The sequence below is a fragment of the Muscardinus avellanarius genome (assembly GCF_963383645.1).
Source record: "Muscardinus avellanarius genome assembly, chromosome: 1".
Lineage (NCBI taxonomy): Eukaryota > Metazoa > Chordata > Mammalia > Rodentia > Gliridae > Muscardinus > Muscardinus avellanarius.
The window spans coordinates 185,742,284-185,768,520 of NC_137786.1; the positions used below are offsets into that span (position 1 = coordinate 185,742,284).

Below are 26,237 nucleotides of genomic sequence, written 5' to 3' on the forward strand. Positions count from 1 at the left end.
AAAAAAATTGTATATATATACATACACACACACACACACACACACACACACACACACACACATACAAACACATGGTAGCAAAAGTAAATATGTTAATGGTAAATCTGTGAAGATATTTTATTCTCCACACATTTCTTTTTCATAAACCAAAGAGTAGAATAATATTGAATATTATTAGGCATTCCTATTTCAGTTATAGCAATATTTTAACATTTACAAAGATTGACTGTTATTTTCTCTCATTTCTCAGATTTACTGCCATCTCTAAGCATTCCTAAATGCTTCTACTGACCCATTTTTATATTTTTTATTGATGCATTGCAGTCATTCACCTTAGATGGTGGAGGCATGCATGCACACAGCACTCAGTTAGCCCTCCCCCAATCCCCACCCCATTCCCTCCCCCTCCCTCCTTCTCATGTTTGGCTTAGTGACTGACTGTGATGTGTTTGTGAATGTACATCACGTACACCAGGGAATGACCTATTTTGTAAGATCCTCTTCTCTGGATGGTGGGAAGGAGTCTGATTAAATTAATCACAGAAAGAAAAATGTGGCCCACAAATTTAAGAGTCATCTAAGATCGTACATGGCTACTGGGTGGAAGGGCCACAAATCTAGGTCTTCACAACATTACTGAGACAATTATGTAAAAACAAGAAAAAAAGCATAGCTTCAATCATGTTCCTGGTGGATAATGCCACAAGCAAAGTCACTAATCCTCCCAACTTTCTTATCAGTTAGGCCCATTCACATCAACTGAGTTTTGTGCTTTATTTAAAGCACGTAGGTATTAATAGTATACAAGATGGGCTCCTTTTGATTATGAGAACTATGTGCAAACTCATGTGCATTACTTTATTTAAAAATTTAGTGAGGGCTAGGAATGTAGTTCAGTGTCGAGTAGAGAGCTTGCCTCTCATGTGTGAGGCACTGGGTTCAATGTCTAGTACTAAAAAAATTAAAAGAAAAACATGAGAAAATTTAATGAAGAATTATGTAAAATGTGGAACCACAAGGAAAGTCTCCTCAATCCGGCTTCACTGAGAAAGAGAACACTGGCCAGGATGGAATCAACGTGGTATTCCAACGGGAAGTCTAGTTGATCATGTCATGATTCACCTTCCTGGTTCCGCCTCCACTAGGAGGTGGTGCTTTTACTCCGCAGTGACTGTCCTCCCCAGTCGATGGTTTCTACTAGCTGCTGCATCTGTTTGCTGCCCTCTCTGCCACCTGGCATTCAAATTCCATAAGGAAGAAGAGAGGAAGGTCATCATTCCAGAACTCAGAATTCCTGGACAGACAGCGGAGACGTGCAAGGAACATATAAGCCACTGAGCTCCAACCTCACCCTTAGAAGTTTTAACATGCCATCCATGCTGTGAATCTCCTGCTCACAAATATTTAGACAAAGTTACCTCACTTCATAGGCCAAGGCCACTGCCTGGAACTAATGTTTTATGAACTGTACCTAAGAAAATGTTTATCTAGTGAAAAATTTCACATGACCATCTTTTTCTTTGGTAAGTCAGCTAAACTAGGTCAGTCACTTATAATTTTATGATATGTGCTGACCCCTGCTGACCCACATCACATTTCTTGGTAAAACGCAATGACCAAACTAAAGAACTGGTGGCCATATTTGGAATCATGGAACTTCAACCTGTTCAGAGATGACTGGATAAGACTGGCACCAAAGGGACAGCCCAGGCCATTCACTTAGCTCACTTAGTCAGTTTCAAAAGGTTAGCTGAGCCAATGAGATTAATCCCAAAAAACAGGAAAAAACAATAAAGCAGAGGGGCCAGGAGAGCCACACAGAAGGGCAACAAGTGCAAATTATAAAGGAACAGGAAACTACTAGTAAACAAAGGAAATGGACAACAGAGAAAAAAGCCAAGGATAGGGAACAAAGAATACACACAGGGAAAGCAAGGGGGGGCCTGTGTGTCCACACTTAGGGCTAGTTCCAATTCCTGTGACTCTGGCCCTTAAGATTCTACAAGAACTTAGCTGTGCCCTTACAATACTATGTGGTAGCCCTTTTGATTGAACTAGGTTGAGAAGCTCTCTTTTCTTTGCAGTCAACCCTATTTACAAGTAAACAAAGAAGGTGTAATTATTTTAACTGAAATGCTGCAATATAGGTAAGATGAAAGAATATAAATTGTGAGCCAGGCGTGGTGGCGCCGACTTGTAATTCCAGCATTCGGGAGGCCGAGACCGGAAGATTGCCGTTCGCAAACAGTCTCAGCTACTTAGTGAGCCCTCCCCACCCCGCAACTTAGTGAGACCTTGTTTAAAAATAAAGAATAAAATATAGGGCAGGAGTGTAGCTCAGAAGTCGAATGCCCCTGGGTTCCATCCCCAGACCCAAAAACAAACAAACAAATATATATATAAATTATATAAAATACTTGTAATTGGATCCCAGATCTTATACTATAAAATGCAAAACTGTGGGCAAATTAGTAACTTCAACTCCCATCTGTAAAATGAAAATAATGAATGAATGTGTCTCCACCTGAGAAAGGCTGTTAAGAATTAAATGAGATGAGGTGGGTGTGGTGGTGCACACAGGAGGATCGCGCAGATTCCAAGCCAGCCGCTCTGACTTAAGAGACCCTGTTCCCAAATAAAATATAAAAAATAGGTCTGGGAGTGTAGCCCAGAGGTAGAAGGGTTCCATCCCCAGTACCACCGAAAAAAATAATAATAATTAAATGAGATGTTTGTAAAATGCTTTGTGCACAAAAAACACTAAATGTGAGCTCTTATTGCCACTAATTAACATACATTTATTTTCTCTAACTCAATATGAAAACCTTGTCAGTAGAGCTGGGTAGAATGGCACATGCCTATAATTCCAGCTACTCAGAGGCTAAGGCAGGAGGATCCCAAGTTCAAGGCCAGCCTAAAAAACTTAGAGAGCGCCTATAAAAAGGGCTGGGGATATAGCTCAGTAGTAGAGTGCCCTGGAGTTCAATCCCTAGTACAACAAACACACTCACTCCACACACACACACACACACACACACACACACACACACACACACACACACACTCAAACTTGTCATTAGAATATAAATAAGAAAAAAGAAAAATATGTTATTTCTGGATGTGGAAGTCTTATAGATTTTTTTTAATTTACTACTATTCTGTAGCCATTATACCTCAACTCTAGGGAATCTGTCACTCTTTGTACTTTTTGCAGAACTAATAATATCAAAAACTCCAAAAATATTTTTATCTTAAATCATTTTCTGTAACAAGAAAAAAATGTTACATCAATAACAGTTATATCTTATCTACAGCATCAACCTCTTAAAGATACAAAAACATAATGACTTTAAAAAGACAACAAATAAACCTACATTATGAACTTAAATATTACTTTATTCTAAGATTATTATATCTGGAATGAATACACACACCTACTATAAAAAACAAAAAATACCAAGGCAACAAACATATAACAACCCTATCAAAGCCTTTTAGTAACAATCTCCATCCAAAGGCAAGTGCTCTGGTTAGCATTTACTGTTTTTAGCCATAGTAACGTCTGAATCATCTAAATTCACTCCATATATTCATTAGTAACTTATAGTTATTTAATAAATTATTTATCCACATCATTCTCCTCTGATATGGATAGCCTAGGTTCTTCTGCTTGGTAGGAATAAGTTAGGTCAAGTTCAGAAATTGTATGAAAATTCTAAAAGTCCATAATGTCTTTTAATTAATATGTTGTTGTTGTTGTTATTCATCTTTCAAAAGTAAGTAATAAACCAGTACAGTAGAGGGCAGAAAAAATATACACAGAAACAAGTTCTTGGTTGAAACCATTTGAGTTATTGGGTTAAAAAATACCTGAAGTCAGATGCCACTATACTTTCAGATAAATAAATCAATTACCTCCTTCATTGATTAAATGAGTATTTTTAAACTTGAACTATAATAAGTTTTAATACAGGGAAAATAGTTAATAATTGAGTACTACTACATATAAGAAAATACTCAGTAACAAAATGACAATCTAAGCCAGGTGTGGTGGTGCACACTTGCAATCCCAGTACTTGGGAGGCTGAGACAGGAGGATCACAGGTTCTCTGCCAGCCTCAGCTACTTAGTGAGGCCCCTCTGCAACTTAGTGAGACCCTGTTTCGAAATAAAAGAATAAATAGAGCTGAGGGTGTAGTTCGGAGGTAAAATGAACCTGAGTTTAATTCTCAGTACCTCAAAAAATAAAATAAAATGACAATCTAGTCTTAATATGAAAAAATGATTTGAACAGATACTTCACTGAAAAGAACAAGAAATATGCTCAGCATCATTCATAACCTACAAACTAAAAGCACAATGAGTCTGAGCTGGGCAAGGTGGCACACAGCTATCATTCCAGCACTTAGTGGCTGACACAGGAGGAATCGCAGGTTCAAGGCCAGCCTGAGAAAATTAGACCCTCAGCAACTTAGCGAGACCCTGTTTCTTTTTTTTCTTTCTTTCTTTTTTTTTTTTTTTTTTTTTTTTTGGTGGTACTGGGGTTCCTGGAAGCCCTTCTACCTCGGGGCTACACTCCCAGACCTATTTTTACATTTTTATTTGGAAACAGGGTCTCCTAAACCAGCGCACTCGCGGCTGGCTTCGAACCTGCGCGATCCTCCTGTCTCTGCCTCCCAAGCGCAGGGATTACAAGCGTGCGCCACCACACCCGGCGCGAGACCCTGTTTCAAAAAATAAAAAATAAGCCAGGTGTGGTGACGCACACTTGTAATCCCTGCGCTTGGTAGGCTGAGACAGGAGGATCGCACAGGTTCAAAGCCAGCCTCAGCTACTTAGTGAGGCTCTCAGCAACTTGGTGAGACCCTGTTTCCAAATAAAATATAAAATATGTCTGGGAGTATAGCCCAGAGGTAGAAAAGCCCCTGGGTTCCATCCCCAGTACCACCAAAAAAATAAAAATGAAAAATAAATAATAAAAGCCGGGGGATGTGGCCTGGCATTAGATACTAGTACATATCCCCAAATGGCTAAAATTAAAGCCTGACCAACACTAATGGGACTGTAAAGTAAGTAAAACTCACACACTGATGGTGGGATGTGAAATGGTATAAGCACTTTAGGAAAAGAGGTAGAAGTGTCTTAAAAAATTAAAGACCAACCTATGACCTAGGAACTCAATTGGCAGGTATATACTGAAGAAAAATGAAAAAAGATTTTCATAAAAACCCTCTTAAAAGAATATTAATAGCAGTTTTATTCATTATAGCCAAACACTGGAAACAGTCCGGGTATCTGGATTTAATCAAATCATTTGATTAATACTGTCAATAGAATGTTTAAGCCAACTGTTATCACACAATTAGACATTATGCAGCAGAAAAGGGAAGAAACTTCTGATAGACATAACGTGGATAATCTCAAAAATACTGTGCAAAGTGAAAGAAGCCCTACATAAAGGAGTGCATGCTCTGATTCCATTAATGTGATGTTCTAGAATGGGCAAATTTAATCTATGGCGGAAAAAAAAAATAATACCAGAACAGTGATGGGCATGGCGGCACATACCTATAATCCCAGTACACTGGAAGCTGGGGCAGGCGGATCACAGGTTCCAGGCCAGCCTGAGGTCATTCAGCGAGACTCTATTCCAAAACAAGGAAAATAAAAAGGGGTAGGGGTATCTTTCCAAAGGGGTTGAAATCATAGAACTACAGTAACATACGCATACCCATGTTCATAGCAGCACAATTCTCAATAGCCAAAATATGGAACCAACCTAGGTCTCCACAACAGATGAATGGATTGCAAATCTGGGAAATACACACAATGGAATTCTACTCAGCAAGAAAGAAGAACAAAATCAAGTCATTCACAAGCAGATGGAAAGACCTGGAGAACAGTATGTTAAGTGGGATCAGCCAAGCACAGGAGGAGACGATGTTTTCTGTATTAGAGCTCAAGCTAGGGAGCATTGGGGATACCAGAGGGACTCCAGGTCATGGAGGAGAAGCCTCAGCAGAGCTGAAAGGAGGGGTAGGGGAGGTAGAAGGCTGAGGTTGATTAATGGAAAACCTGCATTTGAATATATGTATACATGTGAATATAACACTGTTAACTTAGACACTCAGTATTGGGAGGGAGGGAAAAGGGAAAGCGGGGGGGGGGGGGGGGGGGCACCAAGTACTGTGTGAATATATGCCATTGTCAACATGATCCCCACTATGATGTGAGACTATAGTGCACCAATAAAAAATAAAAAATAGCCAGGTGTGGTGGCGCACGCTTATAATCCCAACATTTGGGAGGCTGAGACAGGAGGACCACGGTTGGAAGGCAGCCTCAGCTAATTAGTGACGCCCTGTGCAACTCAGTGAGACCCTGTTTCAGAATAAAGAATAAAAAATAGGGCTGGAGGTGTCGCTTAGAGGTAGAATGCCTCTGGGTTCCAGCCCCAGTATCGCCAAAAAAAAGTTAAAAATAAAAATAAATAAATAAATAAATAAATAAATAAATAAATAAATAAATAAATAGGGCTAGAGGCGAAGCTCTGTGGCAGAGAGCCCTGGTTCAATTCCTGGTACCACACACAAATCACAGTGGTGACTGTTGAGGGAGGGCAGGGAAAAGTAAGGGGCATAAGGAACATTTTGGGGTAATTGCAATATATTTTATCTTGATAAGGAGTTGAGTTACAGGATTCAGTTACTGATACAATCAGTATTAGCTATATAACCTTGAGCAAATCACGGAATATCTCCAAGTCTCAGTAACTTCCTCTACCTAAATCAAGTCTTTGTAAGAAATAAATGAAATAAGACCATTAATTGTGACACAGAGTATTTGGTAAATAGTAGCCATTATTAGTTGTAATTATGGATTCCAACTTTCACACATTTAAAAAAGGCTAGAGACTATTTTCATATAATTTCCTAATTCATATTGTGACAACTTTATCGACTGCTGTGCTCTTTTTCAAACTTTCTTCATTTTTTTGCAACCAAATTCCTCAGACACAATTTAAACACTCGCAATGAAATGGAATTGAGGGAAGGGGCAGAAGACTGATACCATTTTTTGGCAACTGTATTTTCAAAATTCTTCAGCTTTTCACCTTCCTAAATAAATTTTATTCTGTTGTTCCTTCTCATTTCAAAAAAAAAAAATATTAACTCTAATCTTGACTAGATTTTGGTTTACTCAGGCTGAAATATATCATTAAGCATCTATCTTAAAGGAAACCAAGGAACATTCTTTTCAAATTTCCTAGAAGACTGTGTGGGACAATTATATAAAGCATTCATTCACTCCAGTCCCAACTGCTACTTTCCATTGCAAATTCATTTTCTTACTATTATTTTCCAAGTTTGTTCTGACACTTGATTACATTCTCCCCCCCACCCCGTTACTAGCATGTCATTAATTATAAACAAATTTTTTCACTTAAAACTTTCTCCAAAACTAGTTATTTCTTTAAACAAGAATCTTCCGTTTCAAGTTCTTAAATCCCTCCCACCCCCCACACACCCCTGTACTGGGAATTAAAGCCAGGGGCACTATCACTAAACTACATACCCAGCCTATTCACCTCTCCCCTACCCCAATTTTGAGACAGTCTCAAAAAGTTATACAGGCTGGCCTTGAACTTGCAGTCCTCCTACCTTAGCCTCCAGAGTAGCTGTAACAATAGGCATGTGTCACCATGCCCAACTTATTTATTTATTCATTTATTTCTTTATTTCTTTATTTGGTACTGGGGATTGAATAATAACAGAACCCCCAGCTCTATTTTATTTTTTATTTTGAAACAGGGTCTCCCTAAGTTGCTGAGAGCCTCATTAAATTTCTGAGGCTGGCCTTGAACCTGTGATCCTCCTATCTCAGACTCTCCAGTACTGGGATTACAGGCCTGCACCACCATGCCCAGTTTAAATCTGTATTTTAAACCGGGCGTGGTGGCGCACCCCTGTAATCCCAGCGCTTGGGAGAATAGACAGGAGGATAGCAAGGTTAGAAGCCAGCCTCAGCTACTTAGTGAGGCTCTCAGCAACTTTGTGAGACCCTATTTCCAAATAAAATATAAAATAGGTCTGGGAGTATACCGGAGGTAGAAAGCCCCTAGATTCCACCCCTGGTACCACCAAAAAAATAAAATAAAAAAATAAATCTGTATTTTAAATGAACTGTAATGAGCCCCTGGGTTCAATCCCTAGTAAAACACACACACACACACACACACACACACACACACACACTGAACAATAATGATACAATATTTGCTGGAGGTAGAAAATAAATTACTATGCCAAGTTTCCAAACAAGTTGTTTTCTTCAACTCATGGTACTGACCTTGTAAATTAACAAAGTACACAAAAAGCTACAATGGATCAAGGGAAGAGAGGGCATCTACAGAAAGGTCTCATCAGTAGAGAGGGGTCATTTCTCTTTTTATTCTTTTTTGATTGGTACACTATAATTATACATAATGGCTGCACTTGTTACATATTTGTACATAACAAAATTTGGTCAGTTTCTTCCCTAGTCGCCCCCTACCCTTACCCTCCTCCCTCCGCCTGGTCCCCTTTCTCACTCTGGTCTCCCTTCTAAAACATGGGCATTTCCTACCACAGAAAATACAAATTCTTTCTTCTAATTAGGTGTGTTAGAGAAATCACTGAAAAGCGCACCCTACAACTATAATTCTAAAAATAATCAGCAAGTAATTGTTTACCTTCTATTTTGTATTCTGCCAAGATGATAGCATTATCTCACTAGGCATGGTGGTACACACCTGTAATCCCAGTACTTGGGAAGCTGAGGCAGGAGGATTGAAGATTTTGCCCAGTTTCAAGAATGTCTCTACTCATAGAATACTGGGACATGCCCACAAGGATTTCTTTCAATCTGAATAACTTAAATATAAAAAGAAGACTTTGGGAATTTCAAAACTCAGACTCTTGATTTCAATTATTTTTAGGGAACAATAATGGCAAAAGCCAAGTAACAATTTTGAATGTTTCAGACATATAATCTGAATTAGCTGTGGTCTGATCTCCCTGCACAGGCCCTTAACATCCTCATCTTCATGAAGCTATGCTGTTTCCACTGTTGCTTAAGCCGTAGTTCTTATTAAGCGATTTTTTTTCCTAATTAAAATCTTGCTGAGGGAAATGAATATACTCTGATACTGCTTAACTTGACAGAATCTTTCTGGAAGACAATTTGGCATACACCTCAAAACTATTAACATGTTCTTTTGTCTTTCAGAAACAATTGTAAGTAGAAATATAAATGATGCTCCAAAAGGTTTCTGTCCTTCATTTTTAAGCTATCTTTGCCTTAGTTTGTGGTCGATATTCAGACAGATTCTGTAAATACAGAGGGAAAATACGCCTTGGCAGCATCAACTTGTAGCGTAACTTAGTCATCCCAGAAGAATCAGATAGGCTGCATTTGTTCCAAAAGAGAAGAGCCAAGGATGGCTATAACCAACCCAGTTTAAGAGTAGGGATTCAGCTGGGTGCGGTGGGGCACACCTGTAGTCTCAGTACCTGGGAGGCTGAGAAAGGAGGCTCATAGGCTCAAGGTCAACCTCAGCAACTTAGTGAAACCCTCAGCAACTTAATGAGACCTATTTCAAAATAAAAAGGGCTGGGATATAGTTTATTGGCAGAGCACCCATGAGATTCAATACCTAGGACCACCAAAAAAAAAAAAAAAAGAGTACGGATTAGGGATAACTAGAACTTTCTCTGAGACCACAGAGAATAGAAGGCATGGTTCCCAAAGGAGCAGGAAATTAACATATATCCATACACATATCCTTTGACCCAGAAGTTCCACCCCTGGGAATTAAAACTTACACCAGTATTGTGCTCCAAACACTATTTTAAGTACTTTATAAGAACTAATTTATTTATTTATTTATTTATTTATTTATTTATTTATTTATTTATTTTGCAGTACTGGGGATGGAACCCAAGGCCATTCTACCTCTAAGCTACACCCCCAGCCCTATTTTTTATTCTTTATTGGGAAACAGGGTCTCACTGAGTTACAAGGACCTCACTAAGTAAGCTGAGGCTGGCTGCGAACCGCGATCCTCCTGCCTCAGCCTCCCAAATGCTGGGATTACAAGCCCGGACCACCAAGCCTGGCTTCGTTTAATCTTCACAACAATTCTATGAGGCAGATGCTATTTATTAGCCAATTAATAATCAATAATGGATACTAATAAATTTACTATTCTGTCATTTTACATATGTAGAAACTGAGACCAAAAAACTAAGCAACTTATCTAAAGTCAGATTACTAAAAGGTAAAACCTGGAAGCAAACCCAGACGACCTGGCATCATGCTACAGTTTTGTTTTTGTGTACTGGGGATTGAGCCCGGGGGCATTCTACCTCTGAAGCACAACCCTCAGCCCCACTATATTTGATTTCTTTTATTTTGAAACAGGGTTTCAAATGTGTGTGTGTGTGTGTGTGTGTGTGTGTGTGTGTGTGTGTGTGTGTGTCTTAAACAGCTTCAAACCTCATGACCCACCAATACTGACAACCCTTGGTAAACTCAGTAGACACCATTTCTTTTGCATGTATGGTGGTGGTGGGAGGCTGAGACAGGAGGATGGCAGGTTCCAGGACAGCATCAGCAAGTAGTGAGACTCTTAACAACCTAGTGAGACACTGTTTCAAAGTAAAAAAATAAAGCCGGGCGTGGTGGCGCACGCTTATAATCCCCGCACTTGGGAGACTGAGACAGGAGGATCGCACAGGTTCGAAGCCAGCCTCAGCTACTTAGTGAGACCCTGTTTCCAAATAAAGATATAAGATAGGTCTGGGAGTGTAGCCTAGAGGTAGAAAGCCTCTGGGTTCTACCCCAGTACCACCAAAAAAATAAATAAATAAATGTAAAAAAAATAAAATAAGATTGAGTTGGGGGGATGCTTGGTGGTAGAATGTCTCTGTACATATAAGAAAAGATTGTTTTGTTTTGGTTTTTGAATTAGATGCTTTGGTAACTAATTATTCCATTATGAAAAGGTAGGACAGATTTCAGAAATCATACAACTTCATTGTACATATTAAATCAGCCCAAGATCTTAGTTGTTTTTGGCCTCTAACCACTGTTTTTTCAAAACTATTTCAACTAACATGCATGCTTATGAAGTAGTAAAAATTGTATCATTATTTGTTCAGATTAAAAATCAAACAGGAAAGATTATACTGCGTCAATTCAACAAATAAAACTAATAGTTCTACAGACCTTATTTTTTCCTTTAAAAATAACAGAGATGATGATGCTTGTTTAGCTGTGCTTTGATTTGTACATGAGTGTTATGATCATGTTTCTAGGTAACATCAAAGTTTTGCCAGTGCTGAGACCATGGGTGGCAAAAAGGTACAAAAACAAAGTTATCCCATCCCAGACCACTTTATGTGTGTATCCCTTCTCGGGTAAACTTCTAGCACTGTAGACTAGTTTGATGCTAGTGTTTAAGGGTAAAGAACAGAATATCTTCTGAAGCAGTCCTGATATCAATCATATCAATCCCAGAAAAGAGACAGGTCCTTGAGCAGAATACTACAACCAAGAAAGGGAGCTTATATAGCTCTAAGAGGAACAGACTGTCTGTTTAGCCTCTACCTAGGATAAAGAGACGTATTGAAGCTGAGCTTGGTGGTGCACACCTATAATTCCAGCTACTCGGGAAACTGAGGCAGGAGGATCACAAGTTTGAGACCTCCAGAATTAAGTAAGACCTTGTCTCAAAAATAAAAATAAAAACAGCTGGGTATATAACTCAGAGACTGAGTGTCCTGCATGCAATCTCAAGTTCTGAAAAAAAGAATAAAAAGACATTTTGGAACAAAAGATGACTTTCATCACATGATGGCAGACCAATAAAGAAGCAGGATAACACCCTTTTAAGAGACCACAGCCCAAAAAGCAGTAAACTATACCTTGCAAACCAGACCGGATGTAGAAATAGTTACTCTCTAGGCCAAGCACAGAGAGCATGTCTGTAACCCCAGTATTTGGGAGGCCAAGATAGGAAGATCCCACATTCGAGTGTGTACTAATTTAGCAACACCTTTTCAAATAAAAAAAAAAAAAAATAGGCTGGGGGGTATAGCTCAGAAGCAGAATGCCTCTGGGTTCAATACTCAGTACTAGGAGGAAAGAAAGTTACTCTCTAGTTTCATGACTTTTTTTTTCTAATTTTTTATTGGTACATTTTAGTCATATATCTTACATGGGGTACAAGATGGTAGAGGCACACATGCACACATCATTCATTTGGCCCTCCCCCAGTTCCCCCCCAATTCCTCCCCTCTCCCTCCTTCTCAGAGAGTTTGGCTTAGTGATTGACTGCTATGTTTGTGAATGTACGTCATGTACATTAGGGAATTCTCCTCTTCCCCCCTCCAATCCCCCTCAGTTAGGCCTCCTTATTTGATCATTTCTGATTTCTTTTTCTTTTGTTGCCTTTAGACCTAACTATTGATTTTCCTGACTCCAATGTCGGGATTATAAGCATGTGCCACCATAGCCTGTCAGAAAAGTCTAATCTCAGTGTCCCATCCTTGCTTCAGCTGTGCCTCAGAAAATAAAGGAAAAAATGATTTAGTAGGAGGTGATAGGTGAGTGAGAACATTAAGAAAAAGTATTCGGTGAAAACACTGGAGAAACTGAAGAATTAAAACTTTGGGGTCAAGCTGACCCTTCCCATGCTGAGGTTTTCCTTCCACTGTCAACTCTGGAAGAATGAGAATTCATTTTATTAAAAGAAATAGGACTCAACTTTATCATGATGTATGATTACAATTCACCAATAATAAAAAAAAAAAATAGGAAATTTCTAGACAGGTGCCTAGAACCAAATTCACTGTGGCTGGGTTCACAGAGCAAAGTTCTGTAGTCATGCCAGCAGATTTCTGGAAAGTCAGAAATTTTTATAACAAACATGTCACTAGAATAAGATGCAAAACAGTTTGGCAATAGTCAGGTCAAAGCAATAAGCAAAGGAATATACAGGAACATGTGCCAGAAACATGCACCAGAACTACAATGGAGTCAAAGCTGGGTAGATAAGACACACACACAGAGGGCTGCAGGCATAGCTCTGTGTGTGCCGAGCATGTGGCAAGGCCCTGGGTTTGATCCCCAACACCAAAAAAAAAAAAAGTTTTAAAAAACTGATAAGCTGATATTCTAAATCATGTGGACACAAGAATTCAAGAGCCAGGCAGAAAGGATTAGTCAGGGAAGATGAAGCAGGAGGATCAGAAATTTGAGGCCAACCTGGGCAACTTAGCAATATGTCTCAAAATAAAAAGGGCTGGGGATATACCTCAGTGATTGAGCGCCCTGGCTTAGGAGACCCTGTTTAAATTATATATATATATATATATATATATATATATATATATATATATATATTCTCAAAATTAGGTCTGGGAGAGTAGCCCGGAGGGTTTCCAGGAACCCCAAAACCACCAAAAAAAAAAAAAAAAAAAAAAAAAGATGTATGTATACAGCCCAGGCTAAACTAAGAAAACCACAGAAGGCCAGCCTCTAAGCCGTGAGTAAAGAGTGAGAACCCTCTGGTCCTGCCCATCTCTAAGAACTGCGTCTCTTCTGTCATCAAAAAACAAAATCACACTGTACAGTGCAAATATATACAATTTTTATTTGTCAATTAAACGTGTGTGTGTGTGTGTGTGTGTGTGTGTGTGTGTGTGTGTGTCTTAGGATAAAACCTTGGGGCATTCTACCTTGAGCTACACCCCTAGTCTTACTTTATTGTTTATTTTGAAACAGGGTTTCACTAAATTACTGAGGGCCCTGCTAATCTGCTGAGGCTGGGAAAAAAAACTAGAAACTTAATGTCCACCAACTGGTGGATGGATAAACAAATTGTATTTCACTCAGCAATAAAAAAGAAACAGTTGCAGCCAGCCGGAAGTATAGTTCAGGGATAGAGGGCATGATTAGCATGGGTGGAGCTCTGGGTTCAATTGCCAGTACCCAAGGGAGGGGCAATTCCCAATAAATACAGTGTGGCTAAATCTTTTTTTTTTTTTTCTTTACCATACTGGGGTTGAAACCCAGGACCATTCTACCTCTGAGCTACACCCTCCAGCCCTATTTTTTATTCTTTATTTTGAAACGGGGTCTCACTGAGTTGCAAAAGGCCTCACTAAGTAGTTGAGGCTGGCTGTGATCCTCCTGTCTCAGACTCTCAAATGCTGGGATTACAAGCAGGTGCTAACATGGCTAAATCTTAATGTATGATTCTAAGTGAAAAAAGCCAGACATAAAAATAACTAAAGACAGACATAGTGGTACATGCTTGTAATCCCAGTACTTGAGAGCCTGAGACAGGAGGATCACAGGTTCAAAGCCAGCCTCAGCTACTTAGGCCCCCCGTAACTTAGCAAAACTCTGTTTCCCAATAAAGAAAAAAAATAGGGCTGAGAGTATAGCTTGGAGGTAGAATGCTCCTGGATTGCATCTTAAGTACCATAAAAAATAAAATAAAAATAAATAATAAATAAAATAGTGCCAGGCATGGTGGCACACAATTGTAATCCCAGCATTTGGGAGGCTGAAACAGGAGGATCGCAGTTTGAGACTGCCTCAGCTCCTACTTATGAGGCCCTTTACAACTCAGTGAGACCCTGTTTCAAAATAAAGAATAAAGCCGGGCATGGGGGCACACTTGTAATCCCCGTGCTCGGGAGGCTGAGACAGGAGGATCATGCAGGTTTGAAGCCAGCCTCAGCTGGCTTAGGAGACCCTGTTTCCAAATAAAATATAAAATAGGTCTGGGAGTGTAGCCCAGAGATAGGAGGCCCCTGGGTTCCATCCCCAGTACCACCAAAAAAAAGAAGAAAGAAAGAAAGAAGGAAAGAAAGAAAGAAAGAAAAAAAAAATAGGGCTGGGAGTGTAGCTTAGAGGTAGAATTCCCCTGGGTTTCCTCCCCAGTACCGCAAAAATAAATAAATAAGATATAAAACAACTATATAATCCTATTTATATGACATTCTAGAAAAGACAAAAACATACAGACAGAAACCAGATCAATGATTACAGAGGCCCGGGAGGACTGGCTATAAAAGAGCATGAGAAAACTTTTTGGAAGATGACAGTATTCTCTATCTTGATTGTAGTAGTGCCTACACTAAGGTATATTTATTAAAAGTCATTGAATAGTTCACTTAAAAGAGTGATATTTATTGCACACAAATTATATCTGAATAAACTGCAACATTTTATCCCCAGTAGAAAGAACTGTGCATTGCACTGTTGATATTACACAATCTATACAAGCTGCTGAATTTTGTTCCTTAAAAAAAGTTCTTTTCAGCTGGGCGTGGTGGTGCACGCTTGTAATCCCAGCATTCGGGAGGTTGAGACCTGGAGGATCGCGGTTCGCGGACAGCCTCAGCTATTTAGTGAGGCCCTCTGCAACTCAGTGAGACCCGGTTTCAAAATAAAGAATAAAAAATAGGGCAGGGAGTGTATCTTGGAGGTCAAATGCCCCTGGGTTCCATCCCCAGACCAAAAAAAAAAAAAGTTCTTTTCTTGGGAGGCTGAGACAGGACGATCGCACAGGTTCAAAGCCAGCCTCAGCTACTTAGTGAGGCTCTCAGCAACTTAGTGAGATCCTGTTTTCAAATAAAGTATAAAATAGGTCTGGGAGTATAGCCCCAAGGTAAAAAAGCCCCTGGGTTCCACCCCCAGTACTACACACACACACAAAAAAAAAAACAACCAAAAAAAATTATTTTCAGTGAGGCCCTTTGCAACTCAGTGAGACCCTGTTTCAAAATAAAGAATTAAAAATAGGGTTGGGGTGTAGCTTGAGGGTAGAATGCCTGGGTTCCACTCACACATAACACACACACACACACACACAAAAAAAAAAAAAAAAATTTGTTTTTTCCTTTTCCCTGGAGCATTTCTGGGGTGGCGGTAAGGCTTATAGGATCCCAACTGGGCTAAGGGGAAAATTTATGTGAAAAGGTTGGGACAAAGGCCAAATGTGTAGTTATAACCCACGGGTCATGGCAGGTCAGGCACACTAGCATGGGGGCACTGAGGTGCACACAGTGAGGAGTGTCTTCACAAGGCGGTGGCCCCATGGGGTGGGTTGGAACTGGGTAGGGTGAGAAGTACACGGATAACCAGAGGGGGAACCAATGTGCAGACCATAGTAGGTTGGGGAGGCCCCATATTGAGGCACCCTGGTACAAGCTCTTAGAACCTGACTGGGCTAAAGGTGAAAAAGGAAGAGAAGGAATAAAGGAATAAAGAATCTTAACATCAAGCCGGGTGTGGTGGCGCATGCTTGTAATCCCAGCATTTGGGAGGCGAGACAGGAGGATTGTGGTTCACAGACAGCCTCAGCTACTACTTAGTGAGGGCCTTTGCAACTGAGACCCTGTTTCAAAATAAAGAATAAAAAAAGGGCTGGGGAGCCAGGCGTGGTGGCACACGCTTGTAATCCCCACGCTTGGGAGGCTGAGACAGTAGGATCACACAGGTTCGAAGCCAGCCTCAGCTACTTAGTGAGGCTCTCAGCAACTTAGTGAAACCCTGTTTCCAAATAAAATATACAAATAGGTCTGGGAGTATAGCCTGGAGGTAAAAAGCTTCTGGGTTCCACCCCCAGTACCACCAAAAAAAAAAAAAAAAAAACGGGCTGGGGGTATAGCTCGGAGGTAGGATGCCCCTAGTACCCCCCCCAAAAAAAAAAATCTTAACATCAGAAAAGAAAGGAAAGGATGGTGGTGAAGATGAAGACTGGCTGTAAACAAAGAGACTGAAAAAGTAAGTATTTGAAAGATAATGAAGCCAAGTATTACAGTGCATACCTGTAATCCCAGACCTTGGGAGGCTCAGACAGGAGGATCACAGGATTGAGGCCAGCCTGAACGTACTGTGACCCTGTGTTATAATATAAATTTAAAAATTAATTAATTAATTAATAGGGCTAGGGTGTAGTTCAGAGGCACAATGTCCCTGGGTTCAGCCCACAGTATCCAACAATAACAAAAAGATTAAAAAAAAAAAAAGATAGTTCTCACTGTCTGAGAAGAGCATTATAATATGAAGAAGAAGAAAACCAGAATGGACCCTGGAGTGTTAACACTGAAATCAGAGGTAACTGGGTGAATTCAGAACTTTCAGTATGTAGAAAAAAAGAAATATATATATGTAAATGTGTACATGTGCATACATAAATGTTACCCAACTTCGACACTTACTAGAGCTTGAGAGCAGTAACAGCCCGACAGCTACAATGACACTAGCACTGAGAAATGTCATTCTCTATTAAAAGGCATCAAGGATCCCTAGAAAAATGGCCGATTCCAGGGCTAAGACAAGGAAGTACAAGATGAGCCAGAAGGTGGGCAGAGCCCTTGCCTAGCATGCAGGAGGCCCTGGGTTAGATCCCTAGAACATGGGGGTAGGGTGGAGAAGAGAAAGAGAAGAAAGAGAAAAATGAAAAAGAGAATCCAAGAGTGTGTGTGTGTGTGTGTGTGTGTGTGTGTGTGTGTGTGTGTGTGTGTGTTACTGGGACTGAACTCAAAAAGGGTGCTTTACCCCAGCTCTTCTTTATTTTAAGACAGGGTCTGGGCTAAGTTACCAAGGCTAGCCTCAAACTTGCAACTCTCCTGCCTCAGCCTCCTGAGCGTCTGCAGTTACAGGCACACACCATCATACCTGGCCCAGGTTATCAGCTTCTGCCAAAAATCAAAGATGTGTTCAAAAAATGATGGAGACATGTCATGAGATCTCAATGGTCAAATGAGAAACAGTTCAAACACCAAAATAAATACTGCTACAGTCTTAATGTTTGTGCCCCTCATAATTCACCCCCAAGTGATGGTACTAGGAGGTGAGGTGTTTGCAATGTTATTAGATCATGAGGTAGAGCCCTTATAAATAAGATTAGTTTCCTCATTCAAAAGATCCAAGAGAGCATATTTTCCATATAGGCCATGTGAGATTAAAGTGAGAAGTAGCTATGAGGAAACAGGAGCCTTCATCCTGGACTTTCCCGCCTTTAGAACTGTGAGACATCAATTTCTTTTATTTATAAATCATCCAGTTTAAGCCAGGCGTGGTGGCGCACACTGGTAATCCTCGCATTTGGGAGGCTGAGACAGTAGGATCATGGTTCATGGACAGCCTCAGCTACTTAGTGAGGCCCTCTGCAACCCAGTGAGACCCTGGTTCAAAATAAAGAATTAAAAAAAAAAAATAGGGATGGGTGTAGCTCAGAGATAGAATGCTCCCAGGTTCCAACCCAAGTACTGCAAAAAAAAAAAAAAAAAAAAAAAAAAGTGTTAAATGGTATGAAAGTCAAGAGAAGATGCAGGAACTGTTTCAGATTGAAGGAAACTAAAGAGATCTTTAATAGGACAACCAGCAAAATTTGAACTAGGTGGTATACTGATTCAATATGAATCTATTCTGATGGCTGTATTATAATCATGCACGAAAATATCCTTGTTTACAGAAAATGAGGACTAAAGTGTTCTGGGATGATAGACTATCAGGTCAGCAGGTTCTTCTCAAGTTCTTCAGGGGGAAAATTATTTGAACCACATTTGCAACTTTTCTTCAATTTTGTGATTGTTTCAAAAGTGTTTAAAAGTGTGGGGGAGGGAATCAGGCGAGCTGGTGCACACCTATAATTCCAGCAACGGAGGGCTAAGGTGAGAGGATCCCACATTCAAGGTTGGCCTCAGCAACTTAAAGAAGACCATGTCTCAAAATAAAAATAAAAAAGGGCAGGAGATATAACTCAGAGGTACAGCACCCTTGGATTCAATCCCCAGTGCAGCAAAAGGTGGGGGAAACTAAACAAGGTTAAAAACAAAACTGTGATTCTCAGCTGGACCTGGTGGCGCACACATGTAATTCCTGCATTTGGGAGGCTGAGACTGGAGGATCGCAGTTTGAGGATAGCCTCAGCTACTTAGGCTCTTTGCAACTCAGTAAGACCCTCTTTCAAAATACAAAAATAAAAATAAGGCTGGGGGGTGTAGCTGGGAGGTAGAATGCCCCTGGGTTCCATCCCAGTGCTGGGGGAAAAAAAAAAAAAAAAAAAAGCGACACTGTTAATCTTGGTAAGAAAGAGAAACTAAACTATGCAAATTTACTAGGAAATAATATGAAAATCTGAAGCCAAAAGATACTGTAAATATAGCCCAACCCATTCTCTTAACCAACGGACCTCAACCAGGTCATGATGGGTGAAGATGAAGGAAGAGGAAAGATTCCCACAAAGGAGAGCAAGTTCCAAAGACAGGAATAATGAGAGGGCAATGGACCAAGAGTGGGCAGAACAATGGTATTCTAACACTACCCATAGCTGTAACCATTAGCAATACACAGTCTCAGCATGTCCTCTGAAAAATGAAGGGATTTAGAGCTTATATCAAAATTCCTTGCAAGTGCCAGGCATGGTGGTGCAGGCTTGTCAAATACCCAGTCCTTGGGAGGCTGAGGCAGGAGGATCCGGGTTCGTGGCCAGCCTAAGCTACTTAGTGAGACCCTGTTTCAAAATAAAGAGTAAAACATAGGGTTGGGGGTGGAGCTCCGAGATAGAATGCCCAAGGGTTCCATCCCATTATCACAACAACAACAAACTCTCTGCAAGTGTAACACTGGAATGCCCTGAAATAAAAGCGCTTCCCTAGCTCAATGTGTTACATTATGCTTAGCTACACAGTAATACAAAGAAACACAAACTTAAACACGCAGGAACCTTTCATTCCCTTGGGTTGTGGAAGTCCATCAATTAAAATAAAATGCAAAGCATGAGCCAAACTGCTCCTTATGAAGAAAATTCTATGACCAATGGAAAGAGCCATTTAAAACACACTACTAAAGTCCAACAAGATCATCTTCAGAGGCCATCGGGCTGCCTTTTCTTAAGAGTGTCATTTCATTGTGGAATGGGCGTCCCGGGCCCGGGCCGCGGGGCGGGTTCCCGGCCGGGGGCAGGCGCGGGCCGCTCGGGGCGGCGGGGGCGGCGGCGGCGCGCACTTCCTCCGGGAGAGGCCGCCCCCCGCGTCACGGCGGCTCGCGCGGGCGCGGGCGCGAGTTTACCGAGCAGCTCGGCCGGCGGCCGCCCCGGGCCCGCGCCCGCGCCGCACGGCCGGAGGGCGCCCTCCCGCAGCCCCCGGCCCGCGCGCCGCCACGCCCTTACCTGGCTTCTCGTGATCGTAGCCTACCACGATGAAGTAGTCGGCCAGCCGGGCCATGGCCGCCGCCGCCCGCCCGGGAAGCGGGCCCCGGTCGCCGCCCTCGCCGCCGCCGCCCACCCGGCCCGGCCGCGCTCAGCATTTTCCCTTTAGCGGCGGCAGCGGCAGCGGCGGCGCTTCGGCCATGTTTGACAGCCGAGGCGCGCTCTGCGCCTGCGCGGCCCCGGCCCGCGCTCCCCGCCCCCACCGCGCGAGCCCACCCACCGCGGCGCGGGCGGGCGGGCCAGGCGGGCGTCGCGGCCGGGGCCGGGGCTCGCGGTGCTGGGGGGCCGGGGGCTCGGTGCTGGCGCGCGGACCCCGCCTCGCCCCGCCGCCGCGCCCCGCGAGCCCCCAAGCTGGGGTCCTTCCTCCCGCCCTCTTTATGCTTTAATTTGCGATTGGGGAGCAGGGACTTGGAGGACCGAGAGGCCACTTGCAAGTGGGCTCGCTCGCCCTCGCCGCCGCTCACGGCCACCGCCACCACCGAAGAGGAGATGCTCCCGCCCTCGGCTGGAAGCTTGGAATTTGCACCGCCAGGGCTTTTGCTGCACGTTTCCTGTTTATGTTGTGCAGATGGGAATTTTAGAAATATGCCACCGAGCAGGCGGGGGAGGGAGAGGCTTTTGCGCAATCCTCGGGGGCTCCGCGGCTTTCGGGGCCGCTGGGGCCGGGGGCGGCCAGCGCGGGCTTCCCCGGAGCACCCGGGGGAGCTGGATTCCACGCGGGATCCCCGGGATCCTCCGGCACTGGCTGGGCCCTCCCAGAGGCGCCCCGCCCGCCGCCGGCTTCCCCAGCCGCCGGCCCAGGGCTCCGGAGCCGCAGCAGGTGGCAACTTCCAAGTTTCCTGCACAAACACGCAATAAAATGAAAATGTTAGTGGATTTCATCATCCAGTCTACAACTTATCCCAATCCCTTGCTTTTTTTTTTTTTTTTTTTTTTTTTGTTACACCTCCTATTGATCCTTTGGAATTTGACTGGTGCGACTCTTAGATAAGCTTACTTCGTCATTTGTTAATGGGTCATGTAGTTTTAGTAGTACAAGTAAGTAATAGACTGAAGTGTGAAGATCATCTTCGTGCTTGCGTGTCTCTAGTCGCTATTCATTAAGGACAGTTTTATCTTTAACGTGTGCATCGAAGTGCTCTTAGCAAGGTGTCCAGCATATAGTAGGTGCTTAACAAATATTTTTCGTAAGAATATGCAACTCCCCCTCCACCCCCACCCCCGCCAACTTCCAACAGGAAGTTGCAGTGACTGAACTCTGAGCTGAGAGTCCAAAGGGTCCGCTCTCTACTGAGGATCTACTCCTGACAGTTCCCATTCTGTGCCACATTTCACCAGAGGACGGACTGGGCTGCCTCTAGGAGATCTTTAACTGGAGGATTTCCTTAACTCTAGGGCCTCATTTGTAAATTGCCAGTGGTCACACTGAATCAGCTTGATGGCTGAGACAGAGAAAAGATAGATGGATCTTGAAAATAACAATTGAACAACAACCCCTTAGATCATATCCCATATAGAAATCCATTCTACAACCTCCCTGAGAGAACATCATCTAACTTGATCACTTTCAATAAGGAGTAATCCTATTTCCTTGAGAAGCAACCTGTTAGACTGTTTAACAGCCCCGTTGTTAGAAAGTTTCCTGATTGTATCAGAGTTGTCTCTTGTAACTTCCCCTGATTCTGCTCTAGGGAATTACCCATAAAAAAGTATGTATGTCTTTATATGATTGCCTTTGGGATTTTAAGGCGATTGTGTTCCTTCCCGATTCTACACTCTTTGTACAGTCACAGTGTTACACAACTACCCCATCTATCAAGTTGCCAAACATTTTTATCACCCAAAAGTAAACTCCACACCCATTAAGTATTTTCCACTCCTGCAGCCTCTGGCAGCCACCGATTTGCTTTCTGTTTCTATGGATTTGCTTATTATAAATATTTCATGTAAATTGAATCACAAAAATATGTGACTTTTTGTATCTGAGTTTTGTTGCTAACATATTGTTTTCAAGTTGTAGCCATGTTGTAGTGAGGGTACGTGGCTCGGGCTACTCTCGGGTAGTGACCTGAAGGCCTCTGCTGGACATCAAGGCTGACCAGGGCCCCTAGGGGTGACCTGCACCTCTTTTCTGGCAGATCGCGTGGACTCTGGGAGAAAGTAGTTTGCAGCTGACGGCACTTGGCTCGGGCGACACTCGGGTAGTGACCTAAAGGCAGCTACTGGACATCAGAGACCCGACAGCCCGAGTGGTGTTCTGCCACTTTCCCTATCCCTTTCTGGCAGATCGCATGGACTCTGGAAGGAAGCTGCCTGTAATTGAAGGCATTAGGCTTGGGCTACTCCCAAGTAATGTCCTGAAGGCAGCAGCTGGACATCAGAGACCCAACAGCCCCTTTGGGGTGTTCAGCCATCTTCCTTATTCCCTGCTGCTTCCAATAAACCTTTTACTCCCCTTCCTGAGTTCTGCGGGTGTCATTCTTCGCTCACCGTAGACAAGAACCTGGTAAGGAAATGCCGAGTTTCTTCTCAAGAAACTCCGTTTCATCTTTGATGAAACACCAGGTTTCTTCTCAGGAAACCTCCTGTTTCATCTTGGGGGGCTCAGAAGAAACCCCCGTTTCAGTAGCATCAACATTACTTTACAGAAGCTAGGTGTGGTGGTGCATGCTTGTAATCCCAGCATTTGGGAGGCTGAGACAGAAAGATTGCCATTCAAGGACAGCCTCAGCTACTTAGGCCCTTTGCAACTCCTTGAGACCCTGTGTAATCCTAGCACTTGGGAGACTGAGACAGGAGGGCGAGTCACCCAGGTTCAAAGCCAGCCTTAGTTACTTTTTGAGGCTCTCAGCAATTTAGTGAGATCCTGTTTCCAAAAAAATATGTAAAATAGGTCTGGGAATTTAACCTGGAGGTAGAAGGCCCCTGGGTTTCACCCCCAGTAACACACGAAAGAAAGAAAGAAAGAAAGAAAGAAAGAAAGAAAGAAAGAAAGAAAGAAAGAAGAATAAAAGCCGGGCATGGTGGCACACACTTGTAATCCAGCATTTGGGAGGCTGAGACAGGAGGACCCAAGTTCACAGCTAGCCTTGACTACTTAGTGAGGCCCTTTGCAACTCAATGAGACCCAGTTTCAAAATAAAGAATAAAAAATAGGGCTAGGGTATAAATGCCCCTGGGTTCTATCCAGAGTACCATACACACACACACAAAAAAAAAAAAAAAAAAAAGAAAAAGAAAAGAAAGAAAGAAAGAAAACCTACAGCATCACATTCAAGTATCAACACTCCATTCTTTTTTATGACTGAATAATCTTGCACTTAATATGTAAACCACATTTTGTTTATTCATAGATATTCGGAGATAGCATTGTGAATAGTGCTGTTACGGACATCCATATATACCTGTTTGTGTATCCATTTTCAACTTTCTGCAGTATATTCTTAGGAGTGGGATTACTCAATCACATAGCAACCCTATGTTTAACTTTGAGGAGCCACCAGACTGTCTCCCATAGTGGCTGCATCATGTAATAACCCCACCAGCAATATATAAAGGTTCTCATTTCTCTATATTTTTGTCAAAATTTATTGTTTTTGTTGTTGTTGTTGTTGTTGTTGTTATACCCAGTAGATATGAAGTACTGTCTTATTGTGGTCCTGACCTCATTTCTCTAATGACCAAGGATGCTGAGCATCTGCTCATGTGTATATTAGCCATACGCATGAACTGATGCTAAATCTTCTTTGAAGAAATGTCCATTTCAAGAGCTACACCCTCAACCCAATTTTTTATTCTTTATTTTGCTGGTTTTTGTTTGTTTTTGTTTTTGTGATACTGGGGTTCCTGGAAGCCCTACTTCCGGGCTACACTCCCAGACCTATTTTATATATATATATTTTTAAATTTGGAAACAGGGTCTCTTAAGCCAGCGCAGCTGGCTTCGAACCTGCATGATCCTTCTGTCTCAGCCTCCCAAGCGCGGGGATTACAAGCGTGTGCCACCACGCCCAGCAGTTATTCTTTATTTGAAACAAGGTCTCAGTAAGTTGCAGAGGGCCTCACTAAGTAGCTGAGGCTGGCCACAAACCCTGATACTCCTGTCTCAGTTTCCCAAGTATTGGCTCTTTTTTTTTTTTTAGTGGTGGTAGTGTGGTGTTTCTAGGGATGGAACCCAGGACCTCCTGTGTTCTACCACTGAATTACACCCTAGGCCCTGTTTGTCATTTTATGGTTAAGTTTACATATTCTGGGTACTAGATCTCTATCTAAATTGTTGAGGATGGAGCCAGGCGTGGTGGCACACACTTGTAATCCCAGCATTCAGGAGGCTGAGACCAGAGGATCACAGTTCGCAGACAGCCTCAGCTACTTAGTGAGGCCCTTTGCAACTCAGTGAGACCCTGTTTCAAAATAAAGAATAAAAAATAGAACTGAGGGTGTAGCTCAGAGGTAGAATGCCTCTAGGTTCCATCCCCAGACCTGCAAAAAATTAAATAAATAAAAAAATAAATTGCTGAGGATGGCCATGAACCTGCAATCCTTCTGTCTCAGCCCCCCAAAGTACTGTGATTACAGGCATGTGTTCCTTTATTTTTAAAATATGTTGTTTTTAATTTATTTGCAAGTATTAGCTTGAGTTATATCAACTTTTAAAAAACCAAAATTTAGTTGTGTTCAAGCCTCGAACCAAATGCTATCTGCCCTTAAGTATATTTCATTTGTCTTAGGTAGATTGCCAGATATATGCAAATTAATGTTTTACAGCTGAGGGATTTTCACATATCCCAATATATTTAAAGGCACTGTGTGTTTTCCTATACACATGAACATATTTTGCATGCACTGAAGCTATAGTTTGCTTTGCTTTTGCCAGGCTGCTGAAACTGATAAGCCCCAACAAGGCCATAATTTCTAAGGTTGGCTGAAGGCCATACCATCCCCCAAGATAACCACCATTACCTCTCACCAAAGAGGGAGTAAAGCAAGCCCAGGTTGATTTTCCTGAAGGCTGGCTGGATCTGAAAGGGAGGAAGGCACTGCATATGATAATGATGTATGCCTAAAGTCCTTTCTGTCTCTCTTGCTTTAGAAGCGCTGAAGATTCGTGAGCAACACTTATCAGCCCATTGCTCAGCGGTCGACCTGCACAGTCATTTCAAGTGCTTCCTGTGGTTAGCCACTGCCGCACAGAGAGGCAGTAAGAGTTCAACTTGACCAAATATTCACAGGCAGGACTGGAGCCCCTTCAGATTGTCTCTACCAACCCATAACAAAGGAGACCGAGAGAGCGCTGTGGTAGAAAATTCTCTGATCCGTGGCCACATCTCTAACCACTCAGTTGCCTAAGCAAAAAACAGAGCTTGTTACCCTTGACACTTATCTTTCTCTAAACCCCGTGTTCACCACTCAGTCCTATGACTCCTGCTTCCCAGATATGTCCACTTCTCTCCCTCCTCACACCTCTCCTGCTAGTCTGAGCTGTTATCACCTCCCTAGATTATTGCAGTGGCTCGCTCTCTCTCCCTCTCTCTCTCTCTCTCCCACTCCTCGAGCAAGAATTAAACCCAGGAGTGCTAAATGCCAAAGCTACATCCTAACTCTTTTTATTTTGCAACAGGGTTTTTCTTTTTTTTTTTTTTTTTTTTTTAATTTTATTTTATTGGTGCACTGTATTCATACATCATAGTGGGATACAAACTTTGGTAGACATACGTGCACACATCGCCCAGTCAGCCCCCACCCGATCCCCACCCCATTCCCTCCCCATCCCTCCTTCCCATGCTTGGCTTAGTGGTTGACATCTAGTATTATAGAAATTTATCCAAAATTAAAAATGATAATCTCACATAACAGTTTCATTTGTCTGATGCCAAGCTTTTGATGATTTAAAGATAACATTTCAATATTTCTTTTTGCTTTCTTTCTTACCAGATCATATTTTTTCTGTTTTTTTGTTGAA

The 26,237-nt window shown here is 42.1% G+C and overlaps 1 protein-coding gene across 7 annotated transcripts in view; it reads right to left on the reverse strand.

Moving 5' to 3' along the window:
• The window catches only part of SBF2 (SET binding factor 2), a gene marked incomplete at both ends in the record, with an annotated part of 354,199 nt that extends 333,908 nt beyond the window's left edge, over positions 1-20,291 (reverse strand). For all 7 annotated transcript variants that reach the window (XM_080718166.1, XM_080718165.1, XM_080718163.1 and 4 more), the window contains one exon: positions 20,237-20,291. In XM_080718166.1, the coding sequence (XP_080574292.1) occupies positions 20,237-20,291 (55 nt within the window). The remainder of the gene's footprint in view (positions 1-20,236) is intronic.
• Between the last annotated feature and the right edge of the window lie 5,946 nt (positions 20,292-26,237).